Below are 24,218 nucleotides of genomic sequence, written 5' to 3'. Positions count from 1 at the left end.
AATCCGTTTATCCCCATGCATTTACAGTGGCTGCTTCCACCTGCAATGGCAGAGATGAAGGGTTGCACTGGAGACCTTTGACCCACAAAGCCAAAAGTATGCACTACAGGAGTCCCCAGGCTACCAATGAAATATGTTCTGTAGTGTTTGTTCTTAAGTTGAATTTGTATGTAAGCTGGAACAGAAATATTTGCCTATTAAATGCAAGTTAGATATTTATCTTAACATAGTATTTATTTTTACTTTTCTGTGCATACATTTTCAAATGTACAGAACCTATCTTGTTTGTAACCCAGGGACTACCTGTATTTGATTCTTTACAGAGAAGGTTTATAAGCCCCCCTTCTCAAGCTCATTCTTCAATTTGTCATCTTCAATGTGCTATTGATCCCATCCATTAAATTTATTTCAGGTATTGTAATTTTCAGTTCTAGAATTTTTTTTTTGGTTACTATTTCTCTGCTGCCAATTCCTGTTTGTTCATTCATTATAAGAATGTAAAGTTTTCCTTTACATTCTTGGGCATAATATAATAGCTGCTTTAAAATTTTTGAGTGTTGCCTGACTGGTGGTGGCACAGTGGATAGAGTGTAGACCTGGAACACTGAGGTTGCTCATTTGAAACCTGAGGTCACTGGCTTGAGCCCAAGGTTGCCGGCTTGCGCAAGGGGTCACTGACCTCTCAGCTTGAGCCTGAGGTTGCTGGTCCCATTCCCAGTCAAGGCACATACGAGAAGCAATCAATGCACAATTAAGTGGAGCAATCAGTTGAGGCTTCTCTTTCTCTCCCACCCCTCAAAAGAATCTTGTGTTAATTCTAACATCTTGGTCATTTCTAAGTCAGTTTCCATTAAATTGCCTTATCTTTTCAAGCAGTGAATTTGGCTAAACTCAGACTTAAAACTGATCATCTGTGGTGGGTGCAGCTGATATTTCTTCTTAGTTCTTTTAGCTGGTTGAAATTGCCCTGAGTGCAGGGATCAGAGATTTGGGCAGAGCTTGTACCCAGAAGGTTCCCACTTGCTTCCTGGGATTTATTTCCTTACTTTGAGGTGCTGGGGTCATTCTGAATCCTTTCCTCTGGTTATTGAAGCCCACACGCTTGCAGGTTTCTGCTTAAATACTCTACATGGTGCCAAATGGGGCCTGTCCTCAGGCAAAAGCGGTAAAACTGGGAACTCACCCAATGCCTTGCCCTTCCAACTGTCAGCTCCCCTCGGGTTTCTCGGGAATTTGGGCGCTCTTTCCTACCTTAACATAGTTTGATATATTTTGCTGAGAATTTCTAGTTGTCATCTGTGGACAGCTTGGTGAATAGGAGCTCCTCTCCCATTAGCAGAAGTAGAACCGTCACCATTGTTCTTCAAAGGATCTTTTACTTAAAGTTATTTTTAGCAGGAGGACTGGTTTGATTCGCAGCATGCCCTTACTGGGGAGCAGAAGAGCCGTGAGCAGCTGTTTCCATGGCTCTGTTTTCTGACAGCAGAAGGGGAGTCATAATTTTAACACTGAAACCTGGTTGCTCTGAACACCTCCAGGACATTCTCTGTCTGGTCCTGGTTTGCTAGGAGGCGCGCACCCCAGTCCCTCTTCCCGAGCCTGTGCGAGGCAGGCCCCTCTTTAGGGAGCAGTCCACATCGCTAGGCATCACTGGGACAGCTGGGTCAGCACTGGGCTCAGGCAGCCAAACTCCAGCTCTCGCCTGCCTCATAAAGGGAGGGTGGTCCCCCACTTCCAAAAGGGCAGAGGTCTTTCTGTTTACAGAAATTCCCTCACTTTTGGTTAAGGCAAACAAGTCATGTTTACAAAACCTGGGTGTGATCAGCTTCTGATCACCTGGGCCAGCCAATAAGCTCAGGCTTTGCAGGCGGAAAGACCTGGGGCAAATGAGCTGACCTTGAAACTTTGTTTCCTGGTCTATAAAATGAGCAATAAAAAGCTGCCCTGCCTATATAATATCATGAAATTTTACTAACAGTCTGAGCTGACCACCATTTTGGCCCACAATGTGGAACACACACTGGACTTGGGAAGGCCAGCGTCAAGGATGTTGCCACCATCTTTATTTGCTATGGGCAGTGGTTGGATTGAGAACGTTTTGGAGCTAACAGGCCAGTCAGCCATCATGAAGTGTTGAATGACCTGTTTTTTGAGGGCGAGGTCTCTGTAATCCTGTGATGAGGAGGAAGGACAATGGTTAAGGTCACAGGCCAGTGTTTGGAGCTTATTCTTCCATTTACTAACTGGCAAGTTCTTCTGTATTACTTGGAACGGCAGCAGTGCCTTTGGCAGGTGATCTGATGTCTGGCCAGCACTGGCTGAGGCTCTCCCCATCACAGTTCCCCCCTGTCCTTGTCCTCTGAGCTCTCTCTGCATCGTCGCTACGTTCCTTCTTCCTTCACATCTTCCTTTGCTAGGTCTGGCGGTCACGTCCTCAGCCATGTTGGATAGGTTGTACAGGCTGGGCTCCAGCCAAAGGCCAGGTCACCCTTCCCAGTGACAATCAGGGATTCCTCTGCTCAGTTGGGACAGGGTCATTCATCAGTTATTCATCTACTTTATCGGGGATACCTCAGTTATGACTTCTGCCCAGACCTGAAAGTATCATCAGAGTGCTATGCTCAAGTCTGCTCCTGTCCCTCTCCTGTCTTTTTGGCTGACCTGAGCCCGAGAATAACACTGCCCTTTATTTGAACATCAGCTTGGGGTGGCGCGCTCCCCCTGGGGAGCATGCCTGCCTCCCCTCCCTCCCCCTCTCCAGGCCGCGTGTCCTTGCCTGTCTCTCCTGAGCTCCAAGGGCCCTTCTTCTGCCTCTGTAACTGGTTTCCTGAGCCTACGCAGCCCAGCTGGCTCACCTCTGCTACCTCTGTAACTTTCTAAATACACTTTCTCTTATAATTTGGGGAAAAAAAAACAAAAAAGGCTGGGAGTTTGGCTCATTGAGTGTTTTGATCCGAGGGCGTTGGAGGTTGAGAACACAGGCCCTCCGATGACCAGCAGGGTGGCTTCCAGGCAGCGGTCACCTTTCTTCTCAAAACAAGCGGCCTCTAACGCAGTGGTCCCCAACCCCCGGGCTGCGGACCGGTACCGGTTCGTGGGCCATTTGGTACCAGTCCGCAGAGAAAGAATAAATAACTTACATTATTTCTATTTTATTTATATTTAAGTCTGAACAATGTTTTATTTTTTTTTAAATGACCAGATTCCCTCTGTTACATCCGTCTAAGACTCATTCTTGACGCTTGTCTCGGTCACGTGATACATTTCTCCGCCCCACCCTTAAGGCCGGTCCGTGAAAATATTTTCTGACATTAAACCAGTCCGTGGCCCAAAAAAGGTTGGAGACCATTGCTCTAAAGTACACTGAAGTAAAGGAGGGGAGAGGTAGCACTTATCAGGAAAAAAAATCAAAAGTAGGGAAAAAGATGACCTTGTGTGTTTGTAGAATCAGGTTAGAGGTTGATATTGGTGTTAAGCAACCAAATTGTTCAGGATCCCTCAGGCGGAATCCATTCCAGCCGTGTTACTGCAAGAGTTCCCTCCAGGGCTCTCTGTGTCCTGTGCTGGGGACACTTCGTGCTGCTGCTGTGAGCACCTTCACTGGCCATGGTTGACCTGGTAACAGTGGCTCAGGGCCGGCCCTCAGGGCTCTGGGAGGTGGCTTCTTAAACCTGACCAGATGAGGGACCCTGGCTGGGCCCTTCCCCGAGGAGCTGTGGCAGTGGAGGGACACCCACCACCACCCCTTTGTACCAAGCCCCGCAGTGTGTGAGGAAAATGTCAAGACCCAGAACTGGCCCAGGCTTATGGTTAAAAACTCGCCACTGGCTTGCTGGTCGACAGAGGCCTGGAACAGAGGAGGCTGACAGCAGGCTCCGGCCCCCACCGAGTCCTGGGAGTCTCACTAGACCCAGGACGACAAAGGAACGGGAACCAGTTCAGGAGAGGGAAGTAGACTTGAGACTGTGGGTCGGGAAGTCTGCCAAGCTGTGGGCCGTGGGCTTCTGCCTTGTTAGGAATGCAAGACAGGACGTGGGTGTCCGGGGGCCAAAGAGATGGAGAGAGGGCAGCAAGATGGCCCCCTGCCAGCATTCCCGCCTCAGGACTCTGGGTGCCAGCTCCCCTGCCTCACCCGCAGACTCGTTGCCCATCAACTTCCTAGCGAAGGTCCGCTCGGCCTGCCTGGGTTTCTGGGGGCAACGGGTGCACCTGAGTTTTGGTAGTTGAAGCAGAAACTGGATTTCAAAAAGAGGCCGAGGCCTTGCTGTACAGGGGAGAAGCAGCCCTGGCCTCCTCGGTGGCAGAGCCTCCGAGGGATGAGTCATGGGTGTGCCCGCGGGACAGTTGGGGACAGTGCCGCCCCCCCGCCCCTCCCCGCCCCCCCCCCCCATCCTAGTGCCCTGGTCCTTTCAACTACCTCTCACACACTCTGGGCCTGTGCCACAGGTGTCACCTAGGGGGCCTCCGGTCGCCTGGCCCTCCCCATGGTCTCCGAGCTGTCTACCCGCAGGCCCTGTCTTGCTTGCGGTACCACAAGGCAGCTAAAGAAAAACAAACAGGAGTTTCAAGCATAGACATGGCATTGGAAGCCTTGGGGACACACAAGATGGCACTCATCTCTCATGTGGCCACTTGGGGCCTTGGGCTAGTGACAGAGCCCCTCTGACTCTTAGTCCCTTAATCTTAAAGGATTAAATGAGTGTTTGTTAGGCACTACTAACACTGCGTTTATTGGTCTACTGTGTTTTCTGTGCACTCTACACACTACTTTGTGGAGTCAGAATGCAATTAAAATAATCAGATTTAAACAGATGTGTACACTTGCATTACTCAAACAACCACAGCTCCTGTGGTTCTTCCAGTCCATTACTGAGGACATGATTCTCTGCATTGCTTAGGGCTGAAGGGAGGGCCGGCACCTGCCTCCTAGTCCAGGCCTTCAAAACAGGTGGACCCACAGACACAATAGCATCTTTTATAGGCTCTACCCATCAGGGAACAGACTTATTGGAAGTTAAGAAACTGACTAGGAAAAAATCCACACTGAAGGAACTGTGAACTAAGGCTGAGTCTGCCACATGCGTTTCTAACAACACCTCATGTCTAAGACCTCTATAGCACTGAGGTGACCACTGCTACAAAACGCCTCCTAACGCCTGGCTTTCAGTAGTGGGACTTCTGATCCGTGCTGTCGAGACCAGTGTGCTTGGTCAAACGCTGGCCCATGTCTTTCAGGGGCTCCAGGCTCCTCTTGCCCCAGTGGGCCGGGAATAAGGAGCATTTGTAACCCTGCTCTCGAGCGTCTTAGGCTGGCCCAGTCCTGAGAAACAGCATTCCCAGCTCTGCTACTTGCAGCAGGGCCCCGAGTTGTGGGTACAATATTCTGGATAAGCTCTCACTCAGTGTTGCATCATCTGGTATTTGGTGTGTGCAGACAATTGCCACTTCTCTTTCCCCACATGTCAGGTGCTAAAGCAACCTTGCATTGGGGCACTCGAGTGAGGAGCAGGATGGTTGGTTTGGTTGGCTGAGTACCCAGTGCCCGACAGAGCTGATGCTGAAACATGACCAACTGACCACAAATGGATTCCCTGTAAGGGCTTGGAATGCCAAGGGAAAGGCTAAGGAGGAAACGAGTTATGGCTGACAAGGTCAAAGAAGTGGGGCCACTGTCCTGGGAGAGGCTCCACAAACAAGAGAAGTCAAGAGTTTAGAGTCTTGCAAATAGCAGTCCATAAATTGCATAAAATAGAAATAATTTCTAGACTAAGAAGCTCTTACCTGGCATGTCCCCCCAAGAAGATGGAAGCGGCCCGAGTTCCATGACTTGATTTGCAGCATTTCAGTACAGATACCTGTGTTAGGAGCCATTGTTCTTGAAGTGAGTTCATTGTTGGAAACCACCAAAGAAACTGACTTAGCGAAGGGCAGAGTTTGTCCAGGCCAGCAGCAGGGCAGGACCAGGCACCACAGGGGCCTGCCCCGCCCGCCCCGCTCCTGGGGAGAACTGTGCTGTTCTTGACCAGTGCTCTGCACCGGTATACAAAACTGCAACACTGAGGCTCTGACATAAAGGTTAGGCTTTACAAAACACCTACAGAGACAACAGTGGAGCTGGTTGGCAGTAATGTGAGCTGCTATGCAGACAGCAGATTCTATCTTTTAACACTTTATTGGCAAAACAGAACTTCCTCTCCTTCACCCTTATGGAGAACTGGTCCTCCCCCCCCCCCCCAAGTGGCTAAGATAACTTACCTGTTTAACCAAGGCCTGTGCTGGCAGGCCACAAGGCGATTCAGATAGCAGCCTACACTTCCCAAAGTCCTCTCCACCCCAGTGTAAACAGGGAGCTGTGGAGCTATCTTAATCCAGAAAAGACGTGAGCTGGAAGAACAGTAATGGAACATGCTTGGCTTTGCATAAACCTGGCTGGTATCTCTTCATTAGCTCAGATTAGAAAGAAGAAAATTCCCTTTGGGAGTTCCAACATGCAGGCTCTTTGGGGAAGAACCTCAGAGTAGTGAGGAAGGAATGGGGTCCATGCTGCAGCTTTGAAAATACAACTTGCCTAATGCTCAAGACTTCTTAGAGAAACCCCAAACTCAGAATAGCTGAGAAACCAGGAAAAAAGGAGACTAGGACAAAGTGTATCGCGGAGGGCAGAGGGGAGATGTAAGTGGGCACTGAAAGCATGTGCTTTGCTGCAGCTCCCTCTTCAAAAGGGCGCTACTTCCAAACTGGGGAAATTCTAGTGTTTGCTGTGGTTGATTTTAAAATGAATATGTGTGGCCCTGGCCCATTGGCTCAGCAGTAAAGCATCAGCCCAGTGTAAGTCCGGGGTTCCATTCCCGGCCAGGGCACACAGGAGAAGCACCCATCTGCTTCTCCACCCTTCCCCCTCTCCTTTCTCTCTTTCTTCCCCTCCTGCAGCCAAGGCTCCACTGGAGCAAAGTTGGCCTGGGTGCTGAGGATGGCTCCATGGCCTCTGCCTCAGGCGCTAGAATTGCTCCGGCCACAACAGAACGCCCCAGATGGGCTGAGCATCCCCCCCTCCTGGGCATGCAGGGTGGATCCTGGTCGGGCGCATGTGGGAGTCTATCTGACACCTCCCCGTTTCTAACTTTGGTAAAATACAGAAAAGAAAAAAAAAAAAAAGGAATTTATGCAGTTCTGCTCAAGTTTTAAGGTCTTGGAAGACTTGCAACTGAAGTCAAATTACATTCAGGAGTCCCAGTGTAGGGCATTCCCCTCTCCCCCAAAACTTGCACGGAAGTGAGAATAACATAAAGTTACATTCCTTCTGTTTGGGATTTAGTTTTTGTATGAGAAGCTAGAAAAATTAAAACGACCAACTGCCAGGGTATTTCTAACCATTTCCTGGCACCTACCTTTAATTGGAGTCACTCTGATAGAACCCCTGTCCCCACCCGGGTCTCCTGATTAGCCATCAGCATCCTGGAGAGCTGAGGAAGAAGTGCGGTGGACCGGCAGTGAGTATAGGAGTGTACTCTGGTCTTGACCAAATCCAGAGGCCGTTCTGAGTTCTGGGGACAACAGAACCTTTGGTTCTGACATCTCAGGACCGAGCTAGAGCTGCAGGGGACCCCATCTGGAGACAGAGAGGATCTTCCCATTAGTCTTCAGGGACAAACAGAGCAGGTAGGAGGTGACGGGACCTCTGGTACCAACAACCAAAAGTGAAGATGAGGTGACAAAGTCTAGAAAGGAGCAATTTATTAAAAAAAACAAAAAAACCCAACAAAACAGCCCTCAGCAGGATTTGAAGACACAGAGAAATGCACCGTCCCAATCGCTTCACATTCCCCTGACGACACGAGACACATCGCCTGTAGTGCTGCCCACCACGCTGCCCACCGCAGGCAGGCATCACTGCACACCCGTTCATTACACAGGTCAAGGCAGAGGCAGTCACCTGCACACGGGACAAAGCAGGACACGGACCCTTCCTTCTCTGGCCTCTGCTGTCAGTGCAGGCCAACTCCGGGCTTCTCTCTGTGGCTGAACAATGGCCAGTTTCTTATCAGGCTGGGGCTGCTCGACGGCAAGGGGACATCACTCACGCTGGTCACCACGGGAATGCTGGCTCCAGCCCAGACTGCAGCGCAGCGCATGGCCAGACTCAAAGGGGGCAGGGCAGCTTGCTCTCTCCACAATTGCTGGAATGTAGGGTGCACTGCAGAGGGGCACCTGACAACTGTCCCCAGTACCCAGCTGTCACCACAGGTAAACCAAGACCATAATTACAACAGCAAGGACAGGATTGTTTTTTTCCTTTTTTTTTCTTAAAGGAGTGAGGGCATGGAAAATACAGCACACCAATGAAACAAAATGCCAAAAAAAAAAATAATACAAAATATAGAAAATAGAAAAATGTATTTACAAGTAGTACATTACTATGATCTGAAAGCACAAAGACACCTGCAGCTATAATACATGCATTGGTTCAAGAAGAAAGTACTAATAAAAACGCCATAAAGGAGAAGCCTGTAAAAACAAAAAAAGGGCCAAAAAGGTTTCTTTTCATCCCTAATTTGCTACGCTGATCAAAACCAAATGAGAGTCCCCTTAAAGTCCATGAGTATATCAGTACAAATACTATACTGGTTTTTAACTGCACGTTCAATTGTGGAGGAAAAGACAGCAGCTTATCCATATACAAGAAAGCCCGAGTCAGTGGCTCTACATGCTAACAATTACAGCAAGCCCCTGTCTGCTACACAGCATGATCTTAGCAGGGTTTAAGTTTGTTTATTCATATATATCTATGTGTGTATGTATAAAAACCGTGCCCTCGTTCACTTCCAACACAACATCTGGGTGGACATGAACTCTTTACAACAATTCGTATGTGTATGTTGTAAGAAGTCACTCAATGTCTGTGGATTTAATAAGTCACTTCACACCACAGAAAATATTTAATAAATCCAAAAAAAGGAAAGAAGAATATAACGACAGAAGAGCTTCTGTCTCAGTTCTCTGAAGCTGCGTCCCCCATAGGATACTGGTCCCAAAGTTCTTGAGGGTTCACTGAAGAAACTTCGGTTTGCTAATGTTTTTCATCCTTTTAGTGTTCAAAAGGTCTAGAACGACTCCTTGCCGTTGTCAGTTTTAAACAGTCATATCTCCATCCCCAAAAGGTAACAGTCTGGTGCAAGTCCATAAAAACGGGGAGAGGAAGGAGCGCTGGGGAGGGTCCGTCACTGCAGGAGGGCTCCACCTCTACCACGGCACAAGAGAAGGCCCCAGGCAGGGTGCTGGCACCGTGCTCCTGCAAACAAGCTCCTTTCCAATGCCAGATCCAATCCCATGTCAGTTCCTGAAACAGGTAGGTACATCTCCGAGTACCAGGCCAACTCTAAGAGGAAACAAAACCACGCGTTGACAGAAAAGGACTAAGATGGCCATTCTGGTCACTCTCCATGCTCCATCATACTTCCAGGAATCGGGAGCTGCTGGACTTGGAGTGGAACGGCTCAGACCACATCCGCCGGAGGTCACCCTGGGAAAGAAGGAACTTGACTAAGTTACAGGTTTAATCATAAGGCACACAAATTCTTGATCTCAGGCTGCTTCTGTGGAGTATCAAAGAATGTTCACATTTTACTGACTAAAGAGTAACCCACCATTCTATGAAGAACCCACTAGCCCTTCTGTGAGCAAGGAAGGGCTTTCACTAACTCTGTCCTGGTACAAGTTCTATCACTCATGAGTCAGAAGATGGTCCAGTGGTCGGCAAACTCATTAGTCAACAGAGCCAAATATCAACAGTACAACGATTGAAATTTCTTTTGAGAGCCAAATTATTTAAACTATATAGGTAGGTACATTCCTTATAGAGGTAGCGTCTGCACGTGGTATTTTGTGGAAGAGCCACATTCAAGGGGCCAAAGAGCCACATGTGGCTCGTGGGCCGCGGTTTGCCGACTAAGGGGTCTAGGCAAATTAATTTACCTGTTTCCTCTCCTCTAAAATGGAATTGAAAATAGAAATCTTGTAAATAAAATAATGCTCCAAGTCTAGTTTTTAAAATTTTCTATTTACAAACTTTATTGATTTAAGGGTTTTTTTTAGATTCCACATATAAGTGAGATTACATAGTATCTTAATAAGGATTGTACAGAATCTGTATGCTACTTTAGGTCATAGGGACATTTTAAGAATATTCTTCCAATCCATGAGCAAGGTATGTCCTTCCATTTATTTCTATCTCATTCAATATTTTCTTCAATATCTTATATTGTAGTTTTCAGAGTACAGGTCTATCATCTCTGATTAAATTTATTCTTATAAATAAACTTTTTGATGCATTTGTAAACAGGACTGTCTTAATTTCATCTTCTGATTGTTCACTGTTGATGTATAGAAATACAACAATTTCTGTACACTGACTCTACATTCTGCAACTACAGTCGTTTGTTAGTTCAAGTAGTTGATTGGTAGAGTCTTTAGTTTCTACATACAGTATCATATCATCTGCAAATACTGAGTTTTCTAATTTGGAATGCCTATTATTTATCTGACTGCTGTGCCTAAGTAACAGTGAGCACATTTGTCTTGTTCCTGATCTTAGAAGAAAAGCTTTCAGCTTTTCACTACTGAATTTAGTATTAGCTTTAGGTATGTACGGCCTTTATTATATTGAGAAAAATATATATTCTATCTATACTCACTGAGTTTTTAACATAAAAGGATGCTGAACTTTGTTAGATGCATCCACTGAGATGATCATATGGTTATCATTTTTTTGGTTATCATGATGTAGTTCATTGCTTGATTGCTGGAAGTTGAACCACCCTTGGGATGAATCCCACTTAGTCATAATATACAATGCATTGCTGAATCTGGCTTGCTAATATTTTGTTGAGAATTTCAATCTGGCTTGCTAATATTTTGTTGAGAATTTTTAAATCTATATTTATGGAGGCTACTGACTGCCACTTTTTTTGTAATGTCTTTATCTGGCTTTGGTATCAGGGTAATGCTAGCCTATAAAATGACTTTGTAAGCATCCCTTTTCAATTTTTTGGAATAGTTTAACAAGGATAAATATTTTCTTCTTTGAATGTTTGGTAGAATTCACATGTGAAACCATCTGGTTCTGGATGTTTATTTGTTGAAAGCTGTTTCTTTAAATTACTGCTTCAATTTCACTGCTAGCATTTCATAGTCTATTCAAATTTTGTACTTCTTCTTGCTCCAGTCTTGGAAGGTTACACTTCTGGTAATTAATCCATTTCTTTTAAATTATATTTGCTGGCATATACTTGTTTTATAGTGTTTAATTTTTTGTATTTCTGTGCTATCAGTTGTAAATTCTTTCATTTGTATTTATTTAAGCTCTTTTTTTATTTTGGCTTATAAACAAATTTATTTCTGAGTTCTGGAGGTTGAAGGTTGAAAGTCTAAGACCTAGGTGCCAGCCTTGTGGGTTCTGGTGAGAACCCCAATCCTGGTTCTCTTTTTCTTGGTGAGTTTGGCCTCAAGATTTTTCTATCTTTTCAAAGAACCAGCTCTTAGCTTTATTGATATTTTGTTTTTAAAATTTCTTTATTTTTTAGCAAGAGAAATAGGGACAGACAGGAAGGGAGAGAGATGAGAAGCATCAACTCTTCGTTGCGGCACCTTATTCACTGACTACTTTCTCATATGTGCCTTGACTGGGGGCTACAGCTCAGCTAACAACCTTGGGCTCAAGCCAGCAACCATGGGGTCACGTCTATGATCCAACATTCAAGCTGGTGAGCCTGTGCTTTATCCACTGCGCCACTGCCTGGTCAAGATCTATTTTATTTCTGATCTTAACTATTTCCTTCCTTCTACTTATTTGTTTTGTTTTTCTTTTTCTAATTCCTTTAGGTGTAGAGTTTAACTTGGAATCTTCTTGTCTCCTGATGTAGGCCTGTATAGCTATGAACTTCCCTCTTAGAATGGCTTTTGGTGCATCCCATAAATTTTGAAAACTTGCTCTTTTCATTTGTTTCCGTAGTTGATTTCTAGTTTCATGTCACGGTGGTCAGAAAAGATGTCTGCTATCGTTTCATTCTTGTTGAATCTTTATTTGTGGCCTAATGTGGATCTATCCTGGAGAATGGTTTGTGTGTGTTTAGAAAAAAAAAAGTGTATTCTGCAGATTTAAGTAATTTTTTAATTTTTAGTTACAGTTGACATACAATATTATATTAGTTTCAGGTGTACAACCCAGTGATCAGGCATTATATAACTTACTAAGTGTTCATTCTGATAAGTCTCATACCCATTTGACACCATACAGTTATTAGAATGATTATATCCTCTATGCTGTACTTTTACATCCCTACGACTATTCTGTAATACTTTTTTCACCCATTTCCCCAAAACCCCTCCTGTCTGGCAATTGTCAAAATGTTCTCTGTTCAGATAGTCCCCAGGTTACAAATAAGATAGGTTCTTAAGTAGAATTTGTATGTAAGCTATAACAGGTACATTTACCTATTAAATGCAACTTGGACAGATGTTTGTCTTACCATAGTATTTTTTACCTTTCTGTGCATATAAATACTTAAACATTTTCAAGCCTACTCACAGGGGAGTGAGCCCAAGTACGTGCACGGGCCCTTTAAGAGAAGCTGCCCGTGACTCCTACCTCTCTCCATATCATTCAACCACCACCCTCATTGGTTTTTACAGCCAGAAATTATGGGGACTTCTCCTGGCTCTGGAACCCTGGGACCCCTCACTCCTCAACAGGGACCTCCTTCCCAATTTTAAAAAAACCACAAGTTGGGGTGGGACCAGCCTGGTCCTCCGTCCCTACCAGTCTTGATGTGGCTGCTTCTTTAAATTCCTAGTTGTAGGACTTCTATGCAGCTAGACTTCAGGTGGCTCTGAACGATGGTGGTTCTGTAGTTTAGTTGTAATTGTGATGTGGTTTTGGGGGGATTTGGGTGCTGTGTTTACCTATGCCACCATCTAGTCTGGAAGTATTTTGCAGTTTAAATTGCTCTCATCTAATATGACATTTAAGGTCATTGTTTCATTATTTTATGTCTGGATGATTTAGCCACTGATGTGAATGGGGTATTAAAATCCCCTACTATACTGTGAATTTCTCCCTTTATGTTCATTAATAATCACTTTTCATATTAGGTGTTCCTTTTTCATCCCTTCAACTTTCAATCTGTCTTTCAATATGAAGTGAGTCCCTTGTAGAGATAGGTCATGTTTTTTAAAAAGTCCATTCAGCCATCTTATGTCTTCCTATTGGAGCATTTACTCCATTTACATTTAAAGTAATTATTGATAAGTATGCACTTATTGCCATTTTGTTCATTGTTTCTATAGTTGTCCTCCATTTTCTTCTGCTCTTGATCTCTTCCCTTGTGTTTTGCTTTTTTCTTGTTTTGCTGTTTTGTTTTGTTTTTAAATCTGTTTAGGTTCCTTTCTCTTTGTTCTTTATCTTTTGTAGGCTTTTGGTTACCATGAGGTTCATGGATAGCTGTCTTTATCTGTAATAGTCTATTTTAAGCTGATTGGTGTTTAAGTTCAAATATATAAGGACTACATTTTACGTCCCTCCCCATGCTTTATGTTCTTGATGTCAGTTTTTAGAGTATGTTAAGAAAGCTGGGGCCAGTGCAACCAGGAAGGAGTAGGAGAGAAGCACCAGGAATACCTAGGTGCGGCTTCTTTGGCTCACTGGAAATGTTGTAGGAAAAAAATGAGCCAAGGCGGGACTGTTATCAGCTCACTGGGAAGTCGAGAAAAGGGGCCCTGGAGAAAGGTGTAGGGGGTTAGCTTGGTATAAGCTGCTGCTGCCACCGCCACCGCCATTGCTCCCCTGATAGCAAGTCTGTGGGGACCCTTAGAGTTTAGGAGATGCACGCCTGAGAGGGAAGAAAGGTGTGGGAGTTTTTGAGGCAGCACATGATGTCACACCTTAGACCTTTTTATGTTATGTATCTCCAAACTACTTACTGTAGTTTAATACTTTATTCTTTTAACCTTTGTAGTAGCTTTTGTCTGATTTGCTGTATTTATTTACTATCTGGATATTTATTTCTGGTCATGGCCTTTCCTTTTCTACTTAAAGATAACCCTTGACTGTTTCTTGTAAAGCTGGCTTAATTGTAATGAAATACTTCAGTGTTTGTCTGGGAAATTCTCATCTCTCCTTCAATTCTGAATAACCTTGTTCGGTAGGTTATTCCACACTGTAGGTTCTTTTCTTGTTTTTCTCGTTTGCTTCAAGATTGTGTCTATAACTTTTGCCCTTTTAACCACAATATGTCTTGGTGTGGGTCTCCTTGTTCATCTTGTTTAGAACTCTCTGTGCTGCCTAGACAGACCTGGATGCCTGCTTCCTTTTCTGGATTAGAAAAGTTTTCAGCCATTACTTCTTTAACTAAATTAAGGAATTCCTGTCCCTTTCTATCGTTTCTTTCTAGGATCCCTATACTGCAAGTACTTGAGCACCACTGTTATCTCAGAGGTCCCTTAAGCTATTCTTATGTATTTAAACCCTTTCCTCTTCCATCTGCTCTGAGATGTTGATTTCCCCTGCTCCATCTTCTAGGCCACTGATCTGCTCTGTGTTAGCCAACCCAGTGTATTTGTTACGTTCTCCAGGTCTGCTTGGCTCTTTTGTTTACGTACTACCTAAGTCCCTCCATTCCATTTTCAAGTCTGGTGAAGAGACTTATCACCATTCTGAATTCCTTTTTTTTTTTTTTTTTTAGATTTTATTTATTCATTTTAGAGAGGAGAGAGAGAGAGAAAGGGGGGAGGAGCAGGAAGCATCAACTCCTATATGTGCCTCGACCAGGGAAACCAGGGTTTTGAACCGGTGACCTCAGAATTCCAGGTCGACGCTTTATCCACTGCGCCACCACAGGTCAGGCCCATTCTGAATTCTTTATCAGGCTAATAATTGTGTTTCCATTCAATTTTTCTTTTTTCTTTTTTGTATTTTTCTGAAGTTGGAAACGGGGAGGCAGTCAGACAGACTCCAGCATGCGCCCGACCGGCATCCACCTGGCATGCCCACCAGGGGGCGATACTCTGCCCATCTGGGGTGTTGCTCTGTTGCAACCAGAGCCATTCTAGTGCCTGAGGCAGAGGCCACAGAGCCATCCTCAGCACCCGGGCCAACTTTGCTCCAATGGAGCCTTGGCTGCAGGAGGGGAAGAAAGAGAAAGGAAGGAGAGGGGAAGGGGTGGAGAAGCAGATGGGCACTTCTCCTGTGTGCCCTGGCTGGAAATCGAACCTGGGACTTCTGCATGCCAGGCCGACGCTCTACCACTGAGCCAACTGGCCAGGGCCTCCATTCAATTTTTCTCCTGGGATTTTTTCTTGTGAGAGATTTTTTTGTCTTTGACTTTCTATGAGTTAGAGAAAATAGTTCTGTCTTCCGAAATTCTTAGAAAAGTGGCTTTATGCAGAAGTATGCCTGTGTAGACTGTGCATGCAGGGTGGTAGGAGCTGAGCAGGTGCTTTAGGTGTCTGGGGCAGTGGCCTACTGAGCTGGAGCAGCTGCAAACGTGGAGGCCAGGTGCATGTAACAGCCCTGTGGGTCCTGCCTGCTCCCTCTGTTCAGGCAGAAATGGACTCAGGCAATGTGTCCAGGAACAGAATGCAGGCAGGCCGGCCAGAGCATGTGGACAGAGGCTCTGCCCTCACTATGGCGGTGGACAGGGAATGTAAACAGTGGTGTTCAGCGGCCCCTCCGACCCAGAGAACCGCTGCCGCGCTCTAGCCTTCCTAGTCTCTACCTGGTCCGCTGTATGAAAGGGTCCTGTGTAGAAGAGACCTCTGTGCAAGCTTCATGTGCTGGGGAGTTTTGGAAAGCCACTTGGAGCCAAGCAGGCACTCACAGCCTGAGGCACTAAGTCTGCCTGGCAGAGCGTCTCACTGGAAAAACGCCAGGTGGCTGTGCTGACACCCTGTTGTTTCTGCTTGCTCCTATTTCCAAACTTTAATGCAGACTATTAAAAGAGCTGTTGGGTGGCAACAGGGTGCTGCTTTTAGGAGGAGCAGGAAGTCTCTGCAGCTGGGCTGTGGGGACTTCAGTTAATTATCCATGAGCAGGTGGTGTAGTGGTCTCACCCATTAGCATTTTCTGCCAGTGGCTGCAAGAATCTGGAAGAGGTTGCTAATATCAGGTTAGTAAAACAAAAGAACAAAACCCTGTTGTCAAGATCAAGAGCTGAGGAGCTTAAGTAGAACCACCTCCAACAAGGAGAATACATACCCAAGTCCAAGATCAATGCCAGTTATTGCTTTCACAGAATTATAACTGCTTCTCTCACCTTTAAATAGGCCATTGTGAGAAGTGGCAATAAGGTAAATGGCACCAAATAGAGAAGTGCAGGCTGGGCCGCTCGGTGAATGCGCGATGCCACTGTAGCAGTGAGCAGACCTATGAAAATAGAGAGGCGGCTGTGAATAACTCCCAGGGGCAGGCCCTGAGGGCAGTTATCTGTCACCTGGACGCACCCTGGCAGTCCCAAGAGCGTACAGATCTAATGAGACATAGGCCATCCTATGAGTAGGGTGTAAATGCCCAGTTTCAGCAGTTTATAAAACACCAACTCTAGAATTCCAAGGACCTGTGACCAGCCCAACTCGCACTTGGTGCTCTGGTCTGAGCCCGCACTTTGGCCCTGAGTGACCAATCTCCCTTTGTCTCCTGTGGTATGTGGCGTCTGACTCGGAGGCAGGAGGCCCAGGTTCCAGTTTCACCTCTGCTACTTACAAGAGCTCTGTAGCCTTGGTTAAGGCGTTTTACCTCCTGGAGCCTCCCATCTGTCTGGAGGGAAACAGCATTTGCCCAGTCCCTGTTTTCAGACCGAATAAATCCACATAGTGGAAGTGTTATAGATGGAGGGAGGCACTAACGTGAGTAGGAGGTGAGAAAGGCACCTCCCCACGCCCTTCCCCGCGGTCCCTGCCGCACTTGCAGGCCCGTGTGCCCCACCCGGCCACGACCTCTTGAGCTGCCTGTAAGTGAGCTTGCTAGAGAAGAACTATCCTGGGGGGAGTCTGAGAGAGAACATGAAGGGCAGTATGCTTAATAAAGTAGAAAATACGCATGACATTCATTAAACTCGAGCTGAAGATTTTTAAATAAGCACCCAGACTGACCCAGGATCATTAGATGGTAGTGTTCTTGACTTTGAGGCCAAAGCACACTCTTACTACAACGTTCTTCAGACTCAGGGGCCTGGGCTGGCTAGCAGAGACAGGTCCGCCATCTGTGCTAGCAGGCTGTGGGCTTGGGGGCGCTTTCCTTCCTGGTCGCCTATGGACAGCAACCAGTCACTGCTCTCCCTTCACCCAGCGTCTGCAGCTAAAAGGCCTGGCTTAATTCCAGGGGTGGAGGACAGCCAGAGAGGGAGTGCAAACGCAGGTGCTGGTCTCTCTTACCCACGAAGTATCCAATGAGGGTGCAGTGAAAGTAGGAGACCTTCTGCATGCGTCCAGAGATGTTGGCGGGTCCAGAGGCACCACAGGAGTCACCATTGGCTTGTTTTTTGTAGTTGTCATAACGAAGGACAAAGCACAACAGGAGTCCGGGCATCACAATGTCTCCAATGCCCAACATGGAGAAGTGACTGCCAGTGGAGCTGGAACGCAGTGTCATATGTCAGAGATGCCACACTCTATAATTCTGTTCTCTCCTTCCTGTGCAAAATCTGTCAGCTTTTTAAAAAGCCAAAGAACTTATCTGAATGGTAGATGGAAATCTTTACTGGTTGAACACTAGTTTTTAAGAGTTTAGAGATTAGTCCTGGCCAGTTGGCTCAGTGGATAGTGTTGGCCTGGTGTGCGGCCATCCTGGGTTCTATCCCCAGTCAGGGCACACAGGAGAAGCAACCATTTGCTTATCTTCCCCTCCCTCTCCCCCTTCTCTCAGCCAGTGGCTCAGCTGGTTCAAACACTGACCCCAGGTGCTGAGGATAGCTCAGCTGATTCACGCATCGACCCCAAATGGGGGCTGCCGGGTAAATCCCAGTAGGGCACATGCAGGAGTCTATCTCCCCTTCTCTCACTTAAAAAATAAAAAGTTTAGCCTGACCAGGCAGTGGAGCAGTGGATAGAGCGTCAGACTAGGATGCGGAGGAACCAGGTTCAAGACCCCAAGGTCGCCAGCTTGAGCGCGGGCTCATCTGGTTTGAGCAAAGCTCACCAGCCTGAACCCAAGGTCGCTGGCTCAAGCAAGGGGTCACTCGGTCTGCTATAGCCCCACGGGGTCAAGGCACATATGAGAAAGCAATCAATGAACAACTAAGGTGTCGCAACAAAAAACTGATGGTTGATGCTTCTCATCTCTCTCCATTCCTGTCTGTCTGTCTCTATCTGACTCTCTCTCTCTCTCTCTGTAAAAAAAAAAAAAAAAAAAAAAAGGCCCTGGACAGTTGGCTCAGTGGTAGAGCGTTGGCCTGGCGTGTGGGAGTCCCAGGTTCGATTCCCGGCCAGGGCACACAGGAGAAGCGCCCATCTGCTTCTCCACCCCTCCCCCTCTCCTTCCTCTCTCTCTCTTCCCCTCCCGCAGCCGAGGCTCCATTGGAGCAAAGATGGCCCGGGCACTGAGGATGGCTCTGTGGCCCCTGCCTCAGGAGCTAGAATGGCTCTGGTCGCAAGACAGCGACGCCCTGGATGGGCAGAGCATTGCCCCCTGGTGGGCATGCCGGATGGATCCCGGTTGGGTGCATACAGGAGTCTGTCTGACTGCCTCCCCGTTTCTGGCTTCGAAAAAATACAAAAATAAATAAACAAAAAGTTTAGAGACTATATGCCACAAGAGTACCAGCAATAGAGGTCTTCAACCCAGTCCCACAGGACTTTAGGAGAGCACCTTGCAGATGACAGCAAGTGGTCTGCTTAAGCACTGCCATCTCTAGAAATGTCCAGCAGTTCACTATCTGTCGCACATTCACTGCTGAGCCTTCAGATAAGCACCCAACTACCACCAAACACAGGAGTAAAGCACCCAAATATCACCAGACACAGGAGTAAAGCACCCAACTACCACTAGACACAGGAGTAAAGCAGAAGATTAATTTTTCCAAGATTATATTACCAGGAACTGTAAAATATAAGCATTAGGACATAATTTTTACAAATGTCTTAGAAGTAAAAAGATCCAGAATCTCCTGTAAATATATTTTAAATTGGCTGGAGAGAATTAATAGTCGTAACACATGGGTGTTGATAACATTAGTCAATAATAAAAAGCAGCACCTATATCACTTAGTGATGAATTTTGCAAGTCAAGTCAGTATTCTCTTACTCATTTGTAAGATGGAGATGCTGAATCACAAGCCTTTGCAGGCTAGGATTAGAATGCTGGTGACAAAAATCAATCAATGAACAGGAAGGCAGTGTGTTCACTGTCACGGGCCTGATATGTCAGTCTTACCTTGGGAAAACCAGTTTTCCAGGCAGAGACAGGCGAGGAACATCACGCCCAACATTGGGCCCCAAGTGGAGCTTCCGGGAAAGCACATCAAGGGGATTGTCAGCTGGCTGGGTGGCCACCTTCACCATGACGTTGCTATTGAAGATGTAGGCGGAGAAAAACACCTGCCAAGTGGAGGTCACCTTTAACAGAGGGAGCTGGAAGCAACCTGATTTTCAGCATCAACCTCTGTTCTTAAAGAGTAGAGTCTCAGAATACGCAACATCAAACTGATGGCATGCTTTGAGGAGAAAATCCTTGCTCCCAGGGTAGAGAACCTTGTCTGCCTGCTCCCTCTTCTGCCCTCACTGTCACACACAGGTTATCTGTGTAACACTTCTCAGGAAACAAAGGCTCACCTCACTTACTGCTCAGCTTTTATACATGCAGTTTAGGACTGGAGGGAGCGGTCTTAAGTGGGAGGTACTCCGGCCAGCCAGACTTGAGATACTTAAGACTCCAATTAAACACAAGGAAAACTGTGGCTTCAGGGAAACAGACACTTACCCAAAACACATCGTAGATTAGGAGCCCTGAGAGAAGCAGGCAGGAGACCTTGAGGCTGGGCAGGCGGACGAAGGCGATCATGGCGACACAGAGACCCATGGCCAGGGCTGGGAGGAGACCGCAGACAGCAGTCAGAGTCAGCACGGGCTCCTCTCCTTTCCACAAGCTATTCAGCTCATATACTTAACAAGGTCATCAAGTTCCCTCAATCAGGCAGCCTTGAGCCCCCAGTCTAAGAATCTACAGCCTACAGGCAAAATACCCATTTTAGCCCATTCTGACCTACTAGTATTTGGGGAAATCCCATTTCTCAATAATAGCTGGTGCTCAACTTTGTAAGGCCCAGGAGATTTTCAATTCTGATAAAGCCCAGAGCAGACACAGTTCGGGACCACCTAGCCTGTTTCCTGCCTCTGTCATCACTGCAGATGCATCACCCTCGCTCCTTACGTTCCAGTTCACTCGCCTGTACCGCTGCCCTTTCACTTACTCAGGGCCACTGCTCCAACAACTCATTCCTCTCTACCCTTGCCTTATTTTTTCGTCTTGCACTTCTCAAAATCTGACACATGCTGTACCCTTTTTAAAAACTCTCCTCGCAACAAAACTGTAAGGTCTTCAAGGGTAAGGCCCCTACTGTATCCCCGGAGTCTAGAACAGGCCCGGCAGGTGAACAGTCTGTCCCTGCCTTCAGCTCTCTGCCTCCATTCTTCTGAAAACACAGGTCTGATGAGGCCATGCGGCTGCTCACAAACCTCTGTGGGTTCTCGCTGAAGTGGCATGGAAGGGGACCAACTCGGCTGGGCACTGGCAGGGATGCACAGGGGGGCACTGTCCAGTCACCCCGCCCTCGGCGTGCACTTCTGCTGCTGTTCTCAGGATGCCCCAAATGATCATTCTGCTTGACACATGCTATGTTCTTTTTATGCTCTACCCAGAGGCCCTGTCCTGGGCTTCTTCCCAGGAGAATTCATCCTCAGTTCTAGAGGCCAGGACAGAAAGCTCTTCCTCAGGGAGTCTTTTCTGACCTAACCTATTTTTTCTTTGCATTTATTCTATAATAGTGTGGTTTATATACAAGTTAGTTTATATTTCCTAAACTTGGCACTCCTAGTAGACAGAAACTATGGCTTATTTTTTTCTGTGGATCCCCAGCACTTGATAGTAGACATTCAACAAATAATTGCTGAATAAATGAAGAATTAAAAGTTTAATCAACTTCAAACTTCAAATTAGTCTAAGGAAAGTAAGAAAAGCAAGTAAAGCTATATCACAGATGTTTATCATTTTAACAGATTTGGTAAACTGTCAATGTATGTAACAAAGTGGGCAGACACAGGCATACCGAAGAGATATTATGGGTCAGCTCTAGATCACAATAAAGTAAGTCATATTCTTTTTGCTAGTGGAGGGTCCTGCCTTCAATTTGTAAAAAATACGACATCTGTGAGGCCCACTGAAGCAAAACGTAATAAAATGAGGTCTGCCTATATCACAGTTTGGCATACCCTGGATACATCAATTCAACTATGTAATCCTTAATGGGTTCCTCCTTTAGGTATGGTGTTGCGCAAACAAAGAGAAAGATAATTTCCATCCTTACAAAAGAGAGGGCTGGAAATAGTAGTAAACTAGGGAGACAAACTCCATTCCTCCTGTCATCTTCATTGCGAGGACTCACTGAGCTCCCCAGTGTGTATTCTGGAGACATTATCCCTGACTTTATGATAATCTAGGATGCTCATTTTACTATAGTCTCCTTTAATTTTTTAGGATTTTATAAAAGTAGAACCAAACTAGTAAAATATATGCAAATTAATGTCATTTCAAATGGATATAACAAACTGTATTAACTAGTTAACATCAGTTAAGCTTTGCAAAAATGGAAACATTTCAAGATGCAAAGAAATAACTGAAATATGTTTAAAGCATTAATAAATGTACTTAAGCCTGACCAATGGTGGCACAGTGGACATAGTGTCGACCTGGGATGCTGAGGCCCCAGATTTGAAACTCCAAGATTGCTGGCTTAAGCAAGGGGTCACTGGCTTGGCTGGAGCCCCCTGGTCAAGGCATGTGTGAGAGCAATCAATGAACAACTAAAGTGCCACAACTACAGGTTGATGCTTCTCATTTCTCCCCTTTCTCCCTTACTATCTCTTGGCTGGAGGGGGGGACCCACAAAAAAATGGCAGGCCCATAATATCATGATATAACCAACTCACTTTTTTTTTTTTTTTTGAGAGGCAGAGGGACAAAGACAGGAACACTGAGCTGCTCTTGTATGGGCCCTGATTAGAGAACTGAACTGGCAACCTCCATGCCAGGACAATGCTCCAACCAACAGAGCTATCCAACCAAAGTTTTATTTGACTGATTGATTTTTAGGGAGAGAAGGGAAAGAGAGGGGAGGGGCAGGAAAGCATTCATTTGTTGTTGACTCAGTTGTGCATTCACTGGTTGCTTCCTGTGTGTGCCCTGACCAAGGATTGAATCTGCAACCTTGTTGTTTCAGAACAACGCTCTTAACCAGCCAGGGCCCACATTCATTTTTTTAAAAATTATTATTTATTTATTTATTCATTGTAGAGAAGAGAGAGAAGGGGGGAGGAGCAAGAAGCATCAACTCCCATATGTGCCTTAACCAGGTAAGCCCAGGGTTTTGAACCGGTGACCTCAGTGTTCCAGGTTGACGCTTGATCCACTGCACCACCACAGGTCAGCCCACATTCATTTTTTAATACCGGGATTTCCCATTTTAATTACCTTAGGAAACAAATGTTCGGCTGTGTTGACAAATAATCAGGACACTGGCAGGTACAAGCTCTGCTGGCTTGAGGGACAACAGTGATCAGTGGGGGGTGAGAAGCCCTGGTACAGAGGCTCAGAACTAATGAGCACAGAACAGCTCACATACATGTTTGGGAAGAAATGCTGGCTGAGCTGGGGTGATGGTATAGTGCAGTAGTCGGCAAACTCATTAGTCAACAGAGCCAAATATCAACAACAGTACAAGGATTGAAATTTCTTTTGAGAGCCAAATTTTTTAAACTTAAACTACATAGGTAGGTACATTCCTTATCGAGGTAGCGCCTGCACGTGGTATTTTGTGGAAGAGCCACACTCAAGGGGCCAAAGAGCTGCATGTGGCTCGTGAGCCGCAGCTTGCTGACCAGGGGTCTAGTGTAAAAGGCGATCTGTTCAGGAACTTACAAGTGAACACGTGGAGTGCAGAGCATCAAGGGAACAAAGGAAGAAATAAAGACCTGAGGAGGGCAGACAAGAGGCAGGAGTGTGTGGGCAATGAGGGTCAGAGGACTGACAGCTGAAAGAGGGTATGAAAACCCACTTGACAAGCCAAGGAGGTGGCTCCCCATGTTAAATGTCTATGCCTCTAACATGTGTGGTTGACTTGAATACATTCCAGAACTCTTCAATTTACCATTCACCCTATTAATCCTGAAGCAGCAGGAACCTTTACAGGTCTTATGGTCTAAGCAACTATTCATGGCTTTATTACTCATCTTATGTTAATCCTACCCACCTGGGCCGAAACCAAACAGGGACAAGACAACTGCTTAGTAACAGACTTTTCCCAAACTCTAGACCAGTTATTTTCAATCTTTTTTATTTCATAGCACACAAACCAATTACTAAAATTCTGCAGCATACCAAAAACATATTTTTTGCCCATCAGATAAAAAATACAGGTATGATTCATTCATACCAGATAACTATTGTGTTAGCTGTTGTTATTTTTTTATTTGACAATATCTAAGGGAAAAGAAGTCAGTGCCCGACTAAATAGGTCTTGCACGCTTTAAAATTTTTTGTGGCATGCCGGTTGAAAATCACTATTTTAGACCATCTCATTCTATCCCTAAGCTTCCAATTTATCAGTCTTTCATACGTACATTCAACCTGCAGTCATTTTGGGATATTAATCTTTATTGTTACTGCAAACCTTGGTCGTGCTTTCCCATACTGCTTTCTCCACCTACCTCTCACTACCATTGTTAGAAATCGGTTCATATCATTTCCTGCCTTAAGGTCACTAGGTTCCCTGCTCTGACATGGATGGAGTCTATTTTAATGCCACAAACCCTTGGGCACACTCTCACAGAACAGTGCTGTGCCACACAGGCTTGGCCTCAGAGTCCATCTCCTTTTGTTCCCATTTTTCAACCTATTCCTCCTTCCTATCTAGGTTAAGCAGTTACCTCTTTCCACGCCAACCAAGTCTCCCCAGTGTGCT

At 45.8% G+C, this 24,218-nt stretch overlaps 1 protein-coding gene across 2 annotated transcripts in view; it reads right to left on the bottom strand.

Moving 5' to 3' along the window:
- Positions 1 to 7,717: 7,717 nt before the first annotated feature.
- Positions 7,718 to 24,218, bottom strand: part of SPPL3 (signal peptide peptidase like 3) — a 110,234-nt gene continuing 93,733 nt past the window's right edge. For both annotated transcript variants that reach the window (XM_066370761.1, XM_066370762.1), the window contains 5 exons: positions 19,964 to 20,070; positions 19,418 to 19,581; positions 17,422 to 17,621; positions 16,305 to 16,414; positions 7,718 to 9,520 (listed from right to left, as the gene is read on the bottom strand). In XM_066370761.1, the coding sequence (XP_066226858.1) occupies positions 9,449 to 9,520; positions 16,305 to 16,414; positions 17,422 to 17,621; positions 19,418 to 19,581; positions 19,964 to 20,070 (653 nt within the window). In that variant the 3' untranslated portion in view covers positions 7,718 to 9,448. The remainder of the gene's footprint in view (positions 9,521 to 16,304; positions 16,415 to 17,421; positions 17,622 to 19,417; positions 19,582 to 19,963; positions 20,071 to 24,218) is intronic.

Source organism: Saccopteryx leptura, chromosome 2 (genome assembly GCF_036850995.1).
Source record: "Saccopteryx leptura isolate mSacLep1 chromosome 2, mSacLep1_pri_phased_curated, whole genome shotgun sequence".
Taxonomy (NCBI): domain Eukaryota; kingdom Metazoa; phylum Chordata; class Mammalia; order Chiroptera; family Emballonuridae; genus Saccopteryx; species Saccopteryx leptura.
The sequence above is the reverse complement of the archived record's forward strand: the minus strand, read 5'-3'. Positions and strand labels throughout refer to the sequence as shown.